The sequence below is a fragment of the Salvelinus fontinalis genome, chromosome 1 (assembly GCF_029448725.1).
Source record: "Salvelinus fontinalis isolate EN_2023a chromosome 1, ASM2944872v1, whole genome shotgun sequence".
NCBI lineage: Eukaryota > Metazoa > Chordata > Actinopteri > Salmoniformes > Salmonidae > Salvelinus > Salvelinus fontinalis.
In genome coordinates this window covers 53,927,768-53,947,678 of record NC_074665.1, presented here as the reverse complement: position 1 = coordinate 53,947,678, position 19,911 = coordinate 53,927,768, and the positions used below count along the sequence as shown (strand labels likewise).

General features: G+C 41.5%; 1 protein-coding gene across 13 annotated transcripts in view; it reads right to left on the bottom strand.

Annotated features, from left to right (window-relative positions):
* LOC129857767 (pleckstrin homology domain-containing family A member 1-like) overlaps positions 1 to 14,286 on the bottom strand; it is a 31,186-nt gene extending 16,900 nt beyond the window's left edge. For 7 of the 13 annotated variants that reach the window (XM_055926333.1, XM_055926341.1, XM_055926384.1 and 4 more), the window contains exons 1-2: positions 9,933 to 10,015; positions 8,175 to 8,386 (exon numbers count right to left, since the gene is read on the bottom strand). In XM_055926333.1, coding sequence (XP_055782308.1) covers positions 8,175 to 8,386; positions 9,933 to 10,002 — 282 coding nt within the window. In that variant the 5' untranslated portion in view covers positions 10,003 to 10,015. Of the gene's footprint in view, positions 1 to 8,174; positions 8,387 to 9,932; positions 10,018 to 14,179 lie in introns of those variants that run through there. The other 6 variants (XR_008759942.1, XM_055926317.1, XM_055926326.1 and 3 more) reach the window with 3 other exon arrangements.
* Positions 14,287 to 19,911: the final 5,625 nt, after the last annotated feature.

Genomic DNA, 19,911 nt, shown 5'->3' with positions numbered 1-19,911 from the left:
ACACAATATATACAAAAGTATGTGGACACCACTTCAAATTAGTGGATTTGGTTATTTGTGTATAAAAATCGACTACACAGCCTTTCAAACCCCATCAACAAACAAGGGCTCAGTGACATTCAACGCGGCACCATCATAGGATTACACCAACTAGTCATTTTGTCAAATTTCTGCCCTGCTAGAACTGCACCGGTCAACTGTAAGTGCTGTTATTGTGAAGTGGAAAGTCTAGGGGCAACAACGGCTCAGCCGCGAAGAGGTAGGCCACACAAGTTCACAAAACAGGACCGCCAAGTGCTGAAGAGCGTAAAATTCATGTCCTCGGATGCAACACTCACTAACGAGTTCCAAACTGCCTCTGAAAGCAAAGTCAGCACATGAACTGTTTGTCGGGTGCTTCATGAAAAGGATTTCCATGGCTGAGCAGCCTCACACAAGCCTAACATCACCACGTGCAATGCCAAGCATCGGCTGGAGTGGTGTAAAGCTCGCCGCCATTGGACTCTGGAGCAGTGGAAACGCATTCCCTGGAGTGATGCATTACGCTTCACAATCTGAAGTATCTGGGTTTGGCGGATGCCAGGAGACCGCTACCTGCCCGAATTCATAGTGCCAGCTGTAAAGTTTAGTGGAGGAGGAATAATGGTCTGGGGCTGTTTTTCATGGTTCGGGCTAGGCCCCTTAGTTCCAGTGAAGGGAAATCTTGACGCTACAGCATAAAATGACATTCTAGACGACTCCATGCTTCCAACATTGTGGCAACAGTTTGGGGAAGGCCCTTTCCTGTTTCAGCATTACAACGCCCCGTGAAGTCCACACAGAAAAGGTTTGTCGAGATGAACTGGCCTGCACAGAACCCTGACCTTGCTTCCAGACAAACTAAACACCTTTTTTGCCCGCTATGAGGATAATATAGTGCCACCGACACAGCCCGCTACCAAGGACTGTGGGCTCTCCTTCTCCGTGGCCGACGTGAGTAAAACCCTCACAAGCTGCCAGCCTAGACGGCAACCCTTGCTGCGTCCTCAGAGAATGCCCAGACCAGCTGGCTAGTGTGTTTACGGACATATTCAATCTCTCCCTATCCCAGTCTGCTGTCCCCACATGCTTCAAGACGGCCACCATTGTCCCTGTACCCAAGAATGCAAAGATAACTGAACTAATCGCCCCATAGCACTCACTTGTCATCATGAAGTGCTTTGAGAGACTAGTCAAGGATCATATCACCTCCACCTTACCTGTCACCCTAGACCCTCTTCAATTTGCTTCCCGCCCCAATAGGTCCACAGACGATGCAATCGCCATCACACTGCACAATCCCATCTGGACAAGAGAACTACCTATGTAAGAACGCTGTTCATTGACTATAGCTCAGCATTCAACACCATAGTACCCTCCAAGCTCATCATTAAGCTTGAGGCCCTGGGTCTCAACCCCACCCTGTGCAATTGGGTCATGGACTTCCTGACGGGCCACCTCCAGGTGGTGAAGGTAGGAAACAACATCTCCACCCCGCTGATCCCCAACACTGGGGCCCCACAAGGGTGCGTGCTTAGCCCCTTCCTGTACTCCCTGTTCACCCATGACTGCGTGGCCATGCACGCCTCCAACTCAATCATCAAGTTTGCAGAAGACACTACAGTGGTAGGCTTGATTAACAACAACGAGACGGCCTACAGGGAGGAGGTGAGAGCTCTTGGGGTATGGTGTCAGGAAAATAACCTCTCACTCAACATCAACAAAACAAAGGAGATGATCGTGGACTTCAGGAAAAAGCAGATGTTAGAATTGTTCTTCTTTGACAGAGTACTTTGTGTAGATCATTGACAAAAAAAATAACAATTAAATCCATTTCAATCCCACTTTGTAACACAACAAAATGTGGAAAAGGCAAGGGGTGTGAATGCTTTCTGAAGGCACTGTACTTATTGTATGGTCACTGTGGGGAAAACGTCATTGATGCACTTATTAATTCTTAAAAGTCTAAACTGACATTTGGAATTGTTTTAAGGTCATACCATGGATAATATGGATATTTGATTATGAATTTAAGGATCAATTTAAGTATAAAAAAATTGTTTTTAAATGATTTGATCAAATATTGAATTAGGCCTTTACTACTTTAATAAACGCAGTAAAAAAGTTACGTCCTCGCACTGTCAACTGCATTTATTTTCAGCAAACTTAACATGTGTAAATACTTCTATGAACATAACAAGATTCAATAACTGAGACAAACTGAACAAGTTCCACAGACATGTGACTAACAGAAATGGAATAGTGTGTCCCTGAACAAAGGGGGGGGGGGGGGGGGTCAAAATCAAAAGTAACAGTCAGTATCTGGTGTGGACACCAGCTGGATTAAGTACTACAGTGAATCTCCTCATGGACTGCACCAGATTTGCCATTTCTTGCTGTGAGATGTTACCCCACTCATCCACCAAGGCACCTGCAAGTTCCCGGACATTTCTGGGGGGAATGGCCCTAGCCCTCACCCTCCGATCCAACAGGTCCCAAACGTGCTCAATGGGATTGAGATCCGGGCTCTTCTCTGGCCATGGCAGAACACTGACATTCCTGTCTAGCAGGAAATCACTCCAGAACAAACAGTATGGCTGGTGGCATTGTCATGATGGAGGGTCATGTCAGGATGAGCCTGCAGGAAGGGTACCACGTGAGGGAGGAGGATGTCTTCCCTACAACCCACAGCGTTGAGATTGCCTGCAATGACAACAAGCTCAGTGCGATGATACTGTGACACACCGCCACAGACCATGACGGACCCTCCACCTCCAAATCAATCCCACTCCAGTGTATAGGCTTCTGTGTAACGCTCATTCCTTCGGCGATAAACGCGAATCCGATCATCACCCCTGGTGAGACAAAACCTCGACTCGTCAGTGAAGAGCACTTTTTGCCAGTCCTGTCTGGTCCAGCAACTTTGTTGCCTACAAGCCCTCAGTCAAGCCTCTCTCAGCCCATTGCGGACAGTCTGAGCACTGATGGAGGGATTGTGCATTCCTGGTGTAAGTCGGGCAGTTGTTGATGCCATCCTGTACCTGTCCAGCAGGTGTGATGTTCGGATGTACCGATCCTGTGCTGATGTTGTTACACGTAGTGTGCCACTGTGAGAACGATCAGCTGTCCGTCCTGTCTCCCAGTAGCGGTGTCTTAGTACGCTCACAGTACGGACATTGCAATTTATTGCCCTGGCCACGTCTGCAGTCCTCATGCCTCCTTGCAGCATGCCTAAGGCAAGTTCACGCAGATGAGCAGGGACCCTGGGCATCTTTCTTTTAGTGTTCTTCAGAGTCAGTAGAAAGGCCTCTTTAGTGTCCTAAGTTTTCATAACTGTGACCTTAATTGCCTACCGTTTGTAAGCTGTTAATCTCTTAACGACTGTTCCACAGGTGCATGTTAATTAATTGTTTATGGTTCATTGAACAAGCATGGGAAACAGTGTTTAAACCCTTACAATGAAGATCTGTGAAGTCATTTGGATTTTTACTAATTGTCTTTGAAAGACAGGGTCGTGAAAAAGGGACATTTCTTTTTTTGCTGAGTTATATATATCCTGAGCTTATCGCCTTGATATATGAAAGACACTTCAAAACCTTATTCCTTATGATTTATTCAATGTGTTTCTACATAAACTCAGGAAAAAAAAGAAATGTCCCTTTTTGTTCATACAAATATTTACACGTGTTAAATAAGTTTGCTGAAAATAAACGCAGTTGACAATGAAAGGACGTTTCTTTTTTTTGCTGAGTTTATATATATTACACACACCTACACATTCAAAGATTTTTCGATTTTTTAAATTTTTCTACGTTTTAGAATAATAGTGAAGACCGCAAAATTATGAAATAACACATGTGGTTTTGTTAAACAAATCAACATATATTTTATATTTGAGATTCTTCAAAGTATCCCCCTTTGCCTTGACACATTTGCACACTCCTGGCATTCTCTCAACCAGCTTCATGAGGTAGTCACAAGGAATGCGTTTCAAGTAACGGGTCTGCCTCAAGCAAACACCATCATGTTCGTGAGAGTCTCCCCTTTCTATAGAATGGTCATATGTGGTCAAACTGTTCTGATGATACAGACGTTTTTGAGAAAAGACCAATTTTCGGGATGTCTCCTGACCTAACAAACAGAGCTGTAGCTATGCCACAAACCACCGCAGATGCGGAATGGCGACTATAGGCGGATGCAGTGGAATAAAACGCAGCCAATGCAAAATAACAGATATCTCTAGCTGGAACTGGTGGATTTTGATGGGGATTTTGTTTGTATGTTACTTAGATTGAAGCATCAGTGCGTCAAGACTCTAGGGCAGTGGTCACCAACCAGTCGATCGTGAGTGCTACACCAACTAATCCAGGGCCAAAAAAAGAACACCTGCCACACCGCAAATGTAGGATAGATTTTGGAATTGGCATGTAAAATGTCTTTCTCCAGCCACATTGGAGGTTAGCCAGGGTTCCACAGTGCAAGCATTTCACTCGTATTTGCGAATAAAATAGGTCAAGTATGAACACCTTTATAAATCAATTCTGCAGTAGCTTTTTTTGTAAGTGTTTATGTCTTTTTGTTTCATAGCTGGTAGCTAATCACACCAAGACCTACGAATCCTATGTATCCCACCTCACGCACTGCGCATCAAGACTGCCTGGTGGGGAGCTGTGTGAACTGTGGTTGAAGTGAAGATACATTTTTTGAAGTGCTGCGCACAGTCATAAAAGTTGGTCTAGTTTACTCAAAAGTCTACTAAAGTGAGCCTTTGCTATTTACACTGTTATTCACAAGCTAGGTTGTTTTTCAATATTTGGAGTGCACGCTTCAGCAGCTGAACATTAGTCTCATCTGTGATATTTTGGTTAAAAGACACGGGTCACAAAATGTTATAACATTTAGCAATTTACGACATCACTTCTTACTAGCAGTGGTGATGTAAATCTTGGTGGGACAAACTCAAAAATATTTGTTGTTGAAAGCCAGCAAAGCCACTACACATTATAATTGCACTATAATGGTGACAAACTGTGCCCAACAACTGTTATGACCTACATAAAGCTGTCCCAACAGCAGAGCTTTCTTTTCAGCACCATGGCGTGAATCCTTACCACTGCTACACCTGGCTGTCAGCGCAACAGTTCATTCAGCCTCATTTACTGCCTTTTTTTAAAAACATAGCTGATCAGAATTCAGAACATGGGCCATTCTTACAGTATTCTCCTGTACACAAAGTCAGTACCATAGGATAAATAAAGGGGGCATATAAGCAGACAATTGAAGTTCTTACAATATTCAATGATGAAGTTTTTCTAAAACAGGCTATAACATGTGCCTATAGGGGAAAAGGACCAAATTATTGGGTTGAGGCACATGGGCTATTAACAGCTTAATACACAGCATACACTTAGTATTACTGTCTTTGCTACAGTATAAATATCTCCCTGGCATATTACATAATTTATGCAGCAGCATACAAGACATTTTTGGACTCACCTTGTTGTGCTGTGCTCACTTGAACAAGATGGCGCAGCAGTCCTTCTTGTGGTCAAACTTTGTCATCAAAGTCTGGCATTCTCTGGATTTATGGTGCTTTCAAGACAACTGGGAACTCAGAAGAAAACACGGTCGAATCATGATGTCATTGATCTTCAGGTCGGAGCTCTAGAAAGAGGCCCGAGTTCCCCAGTCGGAGCTAGTTTTTTCCCCAGAGTTCTCAGTTGTCTTGAACTCAATGAAATCTGAGATTTCCCAGTTCTAAGTTTCCATTTGTTTTGAGCGCGGCAGAAGTCATGCTTGATTGGCCATACTGTCAATGTATTCAACCTTTTCTGGCCCATGGTGTTGCATGTTTATCCTTTTAAGCTTGGGAAAAACACCCTTAAACCCAGACTTGGACCACATACCCTCTCCACCGAATAGCAGGCTAGTGATTGCTTTGCAACATTTGCAGTTAGCCACTGATTCCTTCCAAACCACTCATTTTTGAATTTGCGATTTCCAACTTGTTGTCTAATGTTTATGTCAAATGGCCGATGAGCACCGATAGGTTATATCTTCAATTTCTCTTCATATGACAAAGATTGAAAAAGATTTGCCAGTAAATTGTCGACTTGATTCATGAAGATGACTGCTTGTCTAGCTTGCTAGCTAAGCTTTTGAAAGTATGATGTTGACATGATCAGTCCAATCAAAGCTACGGTAGATATAACGTGATTTGACGTCATTTTATCTGTGGCCAATGACCTTGAGCCTTCTTGGATGGGCACTTCTAATATAAATCTATGGCAGCACCCAAGGGGCTTGAACTTTCTATCTCTCCCTGTAGATTTTGCGCTGAGTGACAGAACACTGAGCCAATTCCGGCACAACTAGAGAACATAAGAAAACCCCTACGCTGTGTATTTTCTGCTGACAGCCCCACCACAACAGAAAGCACTGAGCGAGGCTGAAACACCTGCATTTTGAAGCCGCCTTAAGAAAGCAAATATGAGACCATAGTTGTGTGTGGCCTTATTAACTTTTACATTGTTTGCAAACTGATATGTGACATGTATTAATGCCAAAAATAACATCCAAAAACAGGAAAACAAAAAATATATTTGTTTTAGCTAAACAGGTGGGGCTCAAAACAGGTGGCTCTGCCCCACCCTGCCCTGAATGAAGGGTCACAACTGCTTACAAGTAATACCTTTGTTTTTGAAACATTACAAAGCATGCTCATCCGTTTTTTGTTTTTGGTGTAATAATGGCACAAACGCGTTGGCTGGTAAAAAATCTCAGCGGCTGGTAGATTTTTAAACAAAAAAGTTAGTTTCAGAACCTGAAGTGATCTATTTTGTTATCAAAGCTCTAGTTTTGAAATATAGTTTTGAAATCTGAGAAAAACAATATTGGCAGGCGAGCATATAGCCAATATACTGTGATAATGTATTAGGCCTGCCTACTGCACAAACTACATTCCTACAGAACTGTTTTTATTTGGTAAATGCAAAAAAATGCTTTTTGACTGTGAAAGTGATCTCTACTCAAAAACGGTTGGTGACCACTGCTCTAGGGGTTTAATGAAGCCGATGAGTGATGTGTTAAACTCCTCAATGTTATTCCAGTCTGTGCTAGTCCTGTAGCTTAGCATCTGCTTCATCGGACCACTTCCTTCTTAAAAGGAGTATAGGGGAGGGGGTTTAAAGGGTGTGTGTCAATCACCAGATCTCAACCCAATTTAACACTTGTGGGCCCATATAAAATCTGCGAAACGGAAAACACGGACGGAATCACGGAATCCAGAGAATAAAACGTAATACAACAATATTAAAACATTTAACTTACCAATAAAAAAAAACTAAGTTTGTAATAAGACATGAACAGAATGCATCAGTGACTTGGATTTCCTGCAACTTTTTGAAGAGGCAACGAGAGTCCCCCTCTGTGTATGGACGGTGTGCACAGCTACCACTGTGTAGCCGTTAGCGATGATGCTAATGAAAAATCTTCTGGTGGATGGAAAGGCTTTCCCAAAAACAGTTCAATGTTAACTACATAGTAGCCTATGCTTACCTAGCAGAATAATATCATGAATACCATCACGTGCGCTAAAAAAACACCATTAACCAACAGCCTCTTGCTATGTGCGTATTGGAATTAATGAGTACATTTACAACAAAAAAATCCAAAACCTAAAACATGGTCTCCTGATGTGGTTTAAGAATTGTAGTCAACATAGAAAAACAACTCAATTGGATGTTCTATTAAAAAAAGTGTGATTCTGCAAGAAAAAAAGCTGTGGGTAAACAGACACCTGGAAAAAATAAAAAGGACTTTGGGGAAGTAAAAAAATAAATAACACTTTTACAGGGCCCTACTTGTGAGAGACTCTTCAGCGGCACCTGAGACAGCATTTTCCACCACCATCAACAAAACACCAAATGATAGAATGTCATGTAGAAGAATAGTGTTGCATCCCTCCTATAGAGTTCCAGACACTTTTAGAATCCATGCCAAATTGCATTGAAGCTGTTCTGGCGGCTTGTGGTGGCCCAACACCCTATTATTTTGGCAGTTACCTGTAATATATAATATTTCAAAATGCCCATCCCTAACAGTAACAGCCACAATGCTAATAGCTAATGCTCGCCAGCTGTCCTACTGTATGTTACCTGAGGGTTATCCATGTACCACACTAGGCTGCCCGGCTGGGTGTCCAGGATGAAGTAGCGGCGCAGGAACTTCCCACTGCTCTCGTTTTCCTCGATGTCCAGGAAGCCACAGATCCGGTTCTGCCGATCCACGTAAGGCATCTCCGGGGCTGGCACATTCCCTGACCCAGGGGCCGGGAGAGAGGAGGGGAAGGGGTTAGATGGAGGAGAGCCTGGAGGGAGGGGAGAGAGGGAAGTGAGTGAATAAGGTGTAATGAAGAGTTGTAGTCCAGTGTTCTCTGGCAAGCCTTGGCAGCCTCTCTGCCACCTGGTACTAGGATCGTGTGACAAACTTCAACTCCATCTCATTTATCCCCTTTCCATGTAATCAGTTTCCTTCTGTCACCTACTCTGCCATCCCCCTCTATCTCCTTTTTTCTCCTCCCTCCCTTCACATCTGGTAAGCCTCTGTCGTCTACCCAAGCCTTTCTTTCGCCTCTACAAACTCAAAGCTGAGAATTAGATGAGAAATAATTTCATAGACGGTAACTCGACTGAGAACAGTTTCATTTACAGTACAGACCTGGATCTCAGTCAACATCTCAACAACCAGATACTCTGAGGAGCTGGGGTGAGCAATATTTATTAACTCAAAGACTGAGCAGCCAGCCAACCAACTGACTGACATCTCCTGGTGGTTCAAATTACTAATATTGATTTCAACTCTCCAACTCAAAAGACTAGTGAAAGATTACAACATGTAGGTAAATGTAAAACTAGATATAATACTGCACACATTGCTGTAGCATGGTTTAACTGTCATCTAGGGATGCACATTTATCAATTTTGCTGCTGACTAACTGACCCTCATTAACTGGTCAACAAAACGGTTACATGTTTTCCAAACAGTAAAATGAAGTGACCAACAGAAAATACTATCAGAGATCTGTATATAATGACAAGATGCTTATGTTTTCGCCCTAACGAAAGGGAGTCGTACCAAGACGAGAAGGCAGGTGACAAGCTTAGGCCCAAAATAAGCCATAGAAATACATTGGACTTATTTTGGACAGAATATGAAACCTCTCGCTTCGCCTCTTCCTCTCTGAAACTATGCATGCATACAAGGAGCGAGCATTTTTTATTAAGAGCTTAATGGAAACAGTGAAAAGGCTATAGCCTATTATTGAACATGGAACTCCTGTAATGAAGCAGCTAATATAAAACATTTTCAAACACTTGCCCAAAAGCAATTTGCGGAAATCACAGTTCTAAACTGCGCAAATAATGTGAGTAGTTCCCCGTGACAGATGAACATTTCAATTAGAAACTTAGAAAGATGTGGAATCTAATAGCAACTACTATGATGGGTCGCTAATATGACTAGGATTGTGCTTTTGGCTTCTGGACAACATAACAAAGTTGATATGAAAACCAATAAAACAGGACAAAAATTCTGGTTAACGGCACGAGCAATTCTTTATGGATTTTCACAAGGCTACTTTGAAGCAAGGTAAGACTTACCTCGTTATAAGTAAAGTAAAACGTTCAAGTTTCAAACAATTATACTGCCTCAAGCTCACATTGCAAAGTGGAGGGAGGCGCGCTGATAATCAAAGGTAGGCAGTCTATAGCCTATGCATCCGAATGAAGAACGGGAGGTGCGCAAATTAACCTACAGACTGATATGCATGACAGGTCAAATGTATTTCTGCTGGCTAACCGATTAACACCCCTACTGTCATCATTTCTGATTGAAGGAATTGGCATGAAACAGACCTTTTGGTGTCGGCGATAAAGGACCCTCTTTCTCTCCCTCCCTCTGATTCAGAGAAAGAGTCCGGGACATTATGAGCAGTATGTGGGAGGATAAGGGGGACAAAAGGCCTGCGTGTTGTGCATTGTGTAAAGGGGTGACGTCAGGGCTAGCCTCTGCATCCACTGGAGTCATTCCATAGACACACACACACACTTGTCAAAACACCCTGTCAGGACTGATCCTAAACATTGGCTTTAAAAAGAGTGTATGAAGGTGAGGTTCAGACTAGCCTGAGATGTTTATTGGTCAACAGTCACACACACACACACACACTTCCAGTAATATCCTCTTGGGGAGATTTCATTGGTGCTGCAACATGTATGCCTGTAACTCCAATTGACACTGACTGTGTCAGGCATCATAGAGGGTTGGTGGAAATACAATTCATATTCTGACCATCTCTGAAACAGACAATACCTTTGATGATACAGTGGAAGCAACACAAGGTTATAACATTTACAGAAAATACAAATGCCAGTGGTTGCATTCAGAAGCACATGCCTGTAAAAATTAGAGAGGATCTCATGTTAAAGTAATACTGTTGAAGTAATATGGCTACAGGTTCATCTGCCTAACCTAAAGCCCATTCTTGTGGGAAGCTGCTTTCATCAAGCTGCCCACTCAAGGAAACTTCATACTGTAACCAGTGCCTGCAACCTGGTCCAGGTTCAGTCAGCCTACCAGGGGAGTTACAAACAACTAGGGTTGGAAACTTTCCGGTAAATTTCCAGGGAAGTTAAGTGCGAGAATATAGGGAATTTTGCTTATATTCATCAAAACAGTCTTATGTCATATTTTGGTTAAACTATCCCCAATTCAATGGAATTGGAACACTCTGCATGCACAGTGCATTCTTCAATCACATGTGCAGTGCAATCATCCAACACATGCTGATTCTCAAGATCTTGCACACTAATGAGATGCTATTGAGCCCACACTACTACACTGTCTGAGCCAAGGACTACGTGCTTTCTGGTAAGTTTTGATTACAATACTGGGTGGGGTAAATATATTTTATATGACATTATTTTTTGTTAACTAGTAAATAGTAGCCTACAGAAAAGTGTGTTTAAATCATTTCTAACTTGTTAACCTCACTAGGGTAGGGGGCACTATTTTCACCTCTGGATAAAAAGATTGCCCAAAGTAAACTGCCTGCTACTCAGGCCCAGAAGCTAGGATATGCATATAATTGGTAGATTTGGATAGAAAACACTCAAAAGTTTCTAAAACTGTTAAAATAAGGTCTATGAGTATAACAGAACTGAAATGACAGGCAAAAACCTGAGAAAAATCCATCCAGGAAGTGGGATTTTTTTATGTTTGTAGTTTTCCATCAACTGCCTGTACAGATTCAAATGACTTAGGACTCAAATTGCACTTCCTATTGATTCCACTAAATGTCAACAGTCTTTAGAAATTGTTTCAGGCTTGTATTCTGAAAAATGAGGGAGTAAGACCACTCTGAATGAGTGGAAACAGCAGTGTCCCAGAGGTTTTTCATGCGCACGACCAAGAGCGCGCCTTTCTTGTTTTCCTTTTATATTGACGAAGCTTTTGTCCGGTTGAAATATTATTGATTATTATGACACCTTATGGAACAGCGGGGACTGTGAAGCAACACCAACATAGGCACAGATACATGCACACACACATGATAACATACGCACTATACACACACGTACACATGGATTTTGTATTGTAGATATGTGGTGTAGAGTAGGGGCATGAGGGCACACACACAGTGTGTTGTGAAATCTGTTATGAATGTATTGTAATATTTAAAAATTGTATAACTGCCTTAATTTTGTCAGACCCCAGAAAGAGTAGCTGCTGTCATGGCAGCAGCTAATGTGGATCCATAAATACAAATGACAAGCAACAGCCTCTGTTTTGTGCAGAAAAACTGGGGTTTTCGATGTGTGGGGGAAAGAGCGCTCAAAAACAGAGACGGAAGAGGGCAAGCTATAGACTGCAGAGCCACCACGTTAGAAAGGTCAAACAAGAGAAGGTCAGAGGGGGGAGTGAACCGAACCATAGACTCTGGGCTTGGTCCTAACTCGAACATCAGCGTCCACATTCATTCTTCGTATGTGAGAGAACGCTTTGTCCACCACTGGAAACCAAGTGGTCGGGCAATAAAATAGCACCAAAGTAGAGGGGAAGGAAGGGAGGGAGGGAGAAAGTAAAAAGATCATTGGGGAAGTGAGAGACAGGAGAATTATGGAAACAGTAAGAAAGTGAGGTTGGGGGAGGGCTTGTGGAACAATGGCTACCTACTGTGTCATTGTGAGTAATATCCAAAATAAAAAATATATAGATCAAATGTATTTTAGAAAGCCCTTTTTACATTTGCAGTTGTCACAAAGTGCTTTACAGACACCCAGCCTAAAATTCCAAAAAGCAAGCAATGCAGAGGCAGAAGCAGAAGAAAAGGTAGGTCACAGGGATGCCAAGGGGGAGGCATCACGACCAAGTCAATCGCTGCAGTCCACCCACCAAACTTTGTTAAAACTATAGCTGGAGGGTCTCAAAATACACTACAACAGCAATGCACTGCGATAACGCATTTGAAAATGAATTGCTGAGCGCTAATGTGACAAGACAGAGGTGCATGTGTTGTGTTTTGGCAATTAGCATCTGTAATATATGTGGCTTGCTCACTCCACTGTGTTAATTACATTTACAGGTCAATTAAATTCTGTTTGCAGGCTAGCTTTTGTCCATATTACATTTTTGAGAGGGACCTTGTAATGTCTCACAAAAGGCCTGGCCTTGAAAAACGCACTCAAACACACTCGAGGCAAGAGTGGCACAGAACCCCCTTCTCTCTTGGTCCTAAAAAGTGTCCTGTAAATTGGATGATGTGGTCCATCATATAGGCAGTATTTGAAGCAAGAAAATACTGTATGATGCAATAGTAGGTTACATCACATGCCTAACAGGTTGGCTAGTGTTAACGAAAATATTGCCTTTGTCATTTTATAGCGAAAACAACTAAAGTTCTCTATACAATTCTGCTTTCACGCAAGGCAACAAAACAAGTGTAATAGGATATCTGAAAGCCCTCCTAGCAAAGCCTGAGATAAAACCAGGCGTAGAGTGTCTATTCAACACTGATTAACCACAATAATAGTCTGACCTAGCAGCAACCAGAAGCATACTGAATGAATGACATAACTTGTGAAAAACCTCAAGAGGTTGCACAGAACCACAATGTCAGGTTGAGCGTTCACCACTATTTTTAACCCTGGTATTATGACCATGATTTACTACACTTCCTGACCAAATCGCTGCTCACCATGAACTGGAGATGCAGCTGTCGAGTAGCGCGAAAAAACAGATGAGTAAAGAAACACATTTCATAGTTGGCAGTAGACCCCATGGAATATGTTTGTAACCGACGTATTTTTCTGACTGTAGATCAGAGAGATTGTGCATCCCAAATGGCACCCAATGCCCTATAGGCTAGTAGTGCAAAGTAGTGAATTAATCTGGTCAGCACGTGAGGCAAACTTTGGACCTGAGTGCAGGACCTGAATGACTTGAATGAATGTTTTTTATATATAAAAAGTGTAAACGCATCAAGAGAGCAAATTTAGTACAACCGTCTTGGGTAGTTAGGTAGATAGCTAATTAACCCCATCACAACTTAAAATATAGCAACGGTGTAAAGTAACTAGCTAACGTTAGCTAGGAGGCCCATACTAAATGCAAATGACGGGGCTGGAGTAACGTTAATTTGGCTGAACAAATGTTAGTTATAACGAATTGTAGATTGTGGCTTTTAATCACGTTATGAAATAGTTAACGTTAGAAGGCTAGCGCCAACTTGACAGCTAAAAACAACACTTGACATGTAGTTAGTAGCTATCAGTTCTAGCTAGCGAACGCGTTAAGTACAACCAGCCAAGTTAGTCGGGATATAGCTAGCTAACATTAACTTCTTAAGCAAATAACACAGCTGATTGACGTTTTTCTCAGTAGTTAGTTGTTATTATTAACCTGGCTCAGAATGAGCTCTGACATCTAGATGACGTTAGCTGGTAAGCATAACATTAGCCAACAACGCATGGCACGTTCAAAACGCACTTCAAATGCTAGCCAGTTTACGTCGAAGCTTTTACTATAGCTTGGTAACTAGCTAGCTACCAATACGTCAATCTCAAATAAACTCTACATTGGTATTTGGCGGCTTGCAACTTACACAAGTTGTCTTCACGCAGGAGTGCTTGATTCAGCCTAGCCCATTCCCTCGTCCTGTGCTGGGGCAAACAGACTGCCTTTAGCGTAGGCTAACTATGTCAAATAATGCGTTAATGCCCCATCTAGCGTCCAAAAGAAGAACTGCGTTTTTTTAAATGCAAAGTGAGAGACTTGATATATTGGTCAAAGAAAGCTCCAGCACCGTTGCCCGCTATTAGTCATGGCTCCTTTGACAAACTTGCCGGATCTTATTGCTATCACATCAACTAGAGACACTAGTAGCCTACTGTCATATCATGTCGTATACAACACAGGCATAGCACACATTGCCCTATCATATGCAGGAGCTAGGCCCAGTATTCTCAAATTGATGCTCAAACATACCTCCAACAATTTAACAATCTAACAAATATTATTTCAACAATTCATCTAATTGGCATATCTAATGTAAATAGCAGTAAGAAAATACAAGGAGAAATGTATCCCACTGCTTTGCTTTGCAGTTGACCCTAGGCCAATGCATAGGGTAATACTACAATTTACCAGGATAATGCAGTTTAGTTGGACTCGATGTACTGTACAGTGCCTTCAGAAAGTATTCAAACCACTTTTCCCCCATTTTGTTGTGTTACAAAGTGGGATTAAAATGGATGTAATTGTCATTATTTGTCAATGATCTACAGAAAATACTCTGTAATGTCAAAGTGTAAGAAAAATTCTGATTAGAGTCAATATATGTTAGAATCACATTGGCAGTGATTACTGCTGTGAGTCTTTTGGATTGTGCAACATTTATCCATTATTCTTTTCAAGAATCTTCAAGCTCTGTCAAGTTGGTTGTTGGTCATTGCTAGACAACCATTTTCAGTTGATGCCAATAATCCTTTTTAGACACCTGAGTCAACACGGCTGCACAAGCAAGATGTTCTCATCTATAGTGGAAACATTGTACAGCTGCAGTAGCAGGATTTTTTTATTTTATTTTACCATTATTTTACCAGGTAAGTTGACTGAGAACACGTTCTCATTTGCAGCAATGACCTGGGGAATAGTTACAGGGGAGAGGAGGGGGATGAATGAGCCAATTGTAAACTGGGGATTATTAGGTGACCATGATGGTTTGAGGGCCAGATTGGGAATTTAGCCAGGACACCGGGGTTAACACCCCTACTCTTACGATAAGTGCCCTGGGATCTTTAATGACCTCAGAGAGTCAGGACACCCGTTTAACGTCCCATCCGAAAGACGGCACCCTACACAGGGCAGTGTCCCCAATCACTGCCCTGGGGCATTGGGATATTTTTTTTAGACCAGAGGAAAGAGTGCCTCCTACTGGCCCTCCAACACCACTTCCAGCAGCATCTGGTCTCCCATCCAGGGACTGACCAGGACCAACCCTGCTTAGCTTCAGAAGCAAGCCAGCAGTGGTATGCAGGGTGGTATGCTGCTGATGATTTCCAGACATATCTATAGGCCTCCTGCTCTTAGTGTAAATTGTAAATTGTAGAAAGCATAATGCCATTGCACAACACTCCTAATCCCCTCATTCTAACAACACATCATACTTGTTGGTCTGATGTGTATAATGAGAAGCATCCAAAAGCTGCACTTGATGCATTTATGAAATTGTTTCTTCCAGTTATTGATAAGCATGCACCTACTACATTTTTTTTTAAATCACTCTTAGTACAAAACTCCAAACTGGTCACATTTTTAACCAGTGGTATAAAGTACTAAAGTAAAAATACTTTAAAGTACTACTTAATTAAGTAGTTTTTTGGGGGGGGTATTTGTACTGCACTTTACTATTTATATTTTTGGCTACTTTTACTTCACTACATTTCTAAATAAACTTCTTACACAATAATGTACACTTTCCATACATTTTCCCTGACACCCAAAAGTACTTTTCAATGCTTAGCAGGACAGAAAAGTGGTCCAATTTACTCACTTATCAAGAAAACATCCCTGGTCACCCCTACTGCCTCTGATCTGCAGGACTGACTAAACACAATGCTTAGTTTGTAAATGATGTGCGTGTTGTAGTGTGCCCCTGGCTATCTGTAACATTAATTTGGATTAATTTGGATTGTAAACATCTCTCACAACACAACCATTGATTCAAAATAAGTTTATTGTGAAATATAATGAGAACATTGGTTTAATCACCAAAACACAACATAATGATGTCTTTTAAATTTAGTTGTTTTAACTACCAGTTAATCCAATAGCAAACAATGCAAGATACGTGTTTTAAATCGCCCTTAGAAGTGCTGAAGCAATATGATACAGTACTGTAAATGACTGTTGATTACATAGTTTTCACATTAGGCAATACACTTACATTAGCCAACAAAATTGAAAGAAAATCTGTAATTTCCATAATATCTATCCAATTTGTATCTACAATCATTCATACAAATAAAAACTGTATTTTTCAGATATAATTGCAACATAGGTGTACTGTCTGTAATCAAATATAATAAATGAATCATCAAGCCTGTCGTGAGCATTTGGCCATAAATTCTCATTCACATCACAGTGAATGTCCTCATTGTTCATGCACCACTGAAAATACCATTTGGCATGGCGAATCCAAGCTTGACACTGGTCTGCGTTGATGTCGTCACATGCCCCATCCATGGCCAGAAGGAGGGTGACACTCAATAGGGTTGAGGAAAGGAGACTATAGGGGCAGGTATATGGTCACAAATCAGGGATGGGCCCAAAATCATGCCTGACACACCTCTGCAGGGTGGAACCTGACATTTTCCCACACAATGACATTGGTGACCCCTTCACCTTGACAGGCCTGCTCAATTTAATTGAGAAACACAATGTGTGCAGCGTTTTAGGATCCAAGTAATGGTATAGGTCCTACCACACCATCTTCAGAGATAGCTGCGCACATGGAGATGTTTCCTCAACGTTGTCCAGGCACTTGAACGGTCATACTGTAACATGTTTTGTGAATTTACATGCATTACAATATGTCATTTACTGTTAATGTAATGGTAAAGCATAGTGCACATCCTGCAGACTTACCCCATACATAACATTCTTTTGGCGAAATGTTGTCATGATCGAATTGACACTACAATCTTTTCAGATTGTCATTATTTGAACTAATCTGGCAGCCTCTGCAATGGTAAGGCCTCTGTTTACCACATTGTCAAGATCATGGCCCGGACTTCATGAGAGACAACAGTTCCTTGCTGTCTGCCTCCCATTCTCCGATGTCCACCTCTTTGAGGGGGCCCACGCCCACCTTTTTGACCTCTTTGAGGGGGCCCACGCCCACCTTTTTGACCTCTTTGATAGGGCCCATGCACACCTATTTTACCTCTTTGATGGGGCCCATGCTTTGATTAAGTGATGGTCAAATATATTTTTAAACAAATGAGGAGTGAATCATATGAAAAGTATTGTGAGCGTTGCATTGTGAAAGGCTATTACTTTATTTGAAAGGTATTTCTAGATGAAACACTCATTATGTTTGATGAAAAAGCTACTGTGTGATTTTGTGTGTTGTACTTAGTCAATTGTAAAAAATAAAAAAAATAAAAAACACACAAAAAAGTATTTTTGATGATCTGTTTGGAGTTTTGTACTTAGAGTTGTGAAATTTTGTGAAGTTAGTGTTGGTGACGTGGGGAAATTATTGTTGTCCTCAGTAATGAGAAACCACCTGGTATTGACAACGTAGATGGAAAGCTACTGAGGATGGTAACAGACTATATTACCACTCCTATTTGTCATATCTTTAATCTGTTTGTCCTCAGACCTGGAGGGAAGCCAAAGTTGTTCTGCAACCCAAGAATGGTAAAGTACCCTTTACTGGTTCTAACAGCTGACCAATCAGCTTGCTCCCAACTCTTAGCAAACTTTAGAGGAAGAAATTGTGTTTGACCAGATACAAGGGTATTTCTCTGTAAACAAATTAACAACAGACTTTCAGCATGCTTATAGAGAAGGGCTCTCAACATATACTGCACTGACACAAATGACTGTCACGGCCGTCAAAAGGTTGGAGACCAAGGCGCAGCGTGTATGCGTACATTCTTCTTTATTAATAAGAATCAACACTGAACAAAACTAACAAAATAACAAAACGAACCGTGAAGCTATACAAATGAGTGCTGAACAGGCAACTACACATAGACAAGAACCCACAAATACCTAAGGGAAAATGTCTACCTAAATATGGTCCCCAATCAGAGACAATGATAAACAGCTGCCTCTGATTGGGAACCATAATCAGGCCACCATAGACTTACAAATACCTATACCTACTAAAACCCCTAGACAATACAAAAACCCTAGACAATACAAAACTAGCATACCATACAAAACTAGCATACCCACCCTAGTCACACCCTGACCTAACCAAAATAATAAAGAAAACATAGAAAACTAAGGTCAGGGCGTGACAATGACTGATGATTGGTTGAAAGAAATTGATAATAAGAAGATTGTGAGTGCAGCCGTTGATATTATTGACCATAACCTGTTGTTTAAAAAACGTGTGTGTTATGGCTTTTCAACCTCTGCCATATCATGGATTCAGAGCTATCTATCTAATAGAACACAGAGGGTTTACTTTATTGGAAGCTTCTCTAATGTTAAAAATGTAAAGTGTGATTGTACGGTACGCAGGGAAGCTCTCTTAGCCCTCTACTCTTTTCTATTTTTACCAATGACCTGCCACTGGCATTTAACAAGGCCTGTCTGTCTACACTGTATATATGCTGATGAATCAACCCTATATGTGTCAGTTTTAGAATGGGTGGCCAGTAATAAACTGGTTCTGAACATCTCTAAAAGTAAGAGCATTGTATTTGGTACAAATCATTCCCCTAATTCTAGAATCTGGTAATGAATGGCGCGACTGTTGAGCAAGTTGAGGAGACTAAATTACTTGGTATTACCTTAGAATTTAAACTGTCATGGTCAGACATATTGATTCAATGGTTGTAAATATGGGGAGAGGTCTGCCCAATAAAGAGATGCTCTACTTCTGACATTTTAGCATATTAGGGATTAAAACCAGCATACTGGAGACCCTCGATGCACACACAAGGTGAGGGAGCCCTGACAAATGTATGGACCCAGCTAAACCCTCACCAATAGTTCTTGAATGTTATGAGCCTACCAAATCACACATGCTTATTTATCTGGTATTTTAATATCAACAGTTGCACACCACTAAGGAAAACACAGTAAAGCATTTATGATCAATACCTGCTTTGCTCGGGTCTTGTTTAGAACCATTTCTTATACTGTATCTTTCAGACTACTATGCTGCTCATGACTGCATGCCTGTAGTAGTTCAGTGAACAGGTGGAAGGGTAATAGTGAAACAAACCAACAACCCAACGCTGAGGAAGAATCTGCTTGTCCATGGGAATGATCCTGACTCTATCAGCCTGTTCTAAGTAATGGTGCGTCACCTTATCATAAAAATGAATGATTTCATATGTGCTATATACAGTATCTTAAACAAACCCCATAAAACAATTCACTCCCCCTCTGTAGCACAAATTAACACTCGCTGTGTTTGTGGACAGTCATTTTAATGTGTTCACCATGTGAACTGGCTACTTTATGACCACAAGCCCAGGTGGGTCACTTCTCACACACATTGAGTATTAAGCGATTTCTCGCATTCAGGATTTTATGGGCGCTATAAGGATGTTTAAAGGTCTGCCTTTAGGTATATAAGCTGTCCTGTTT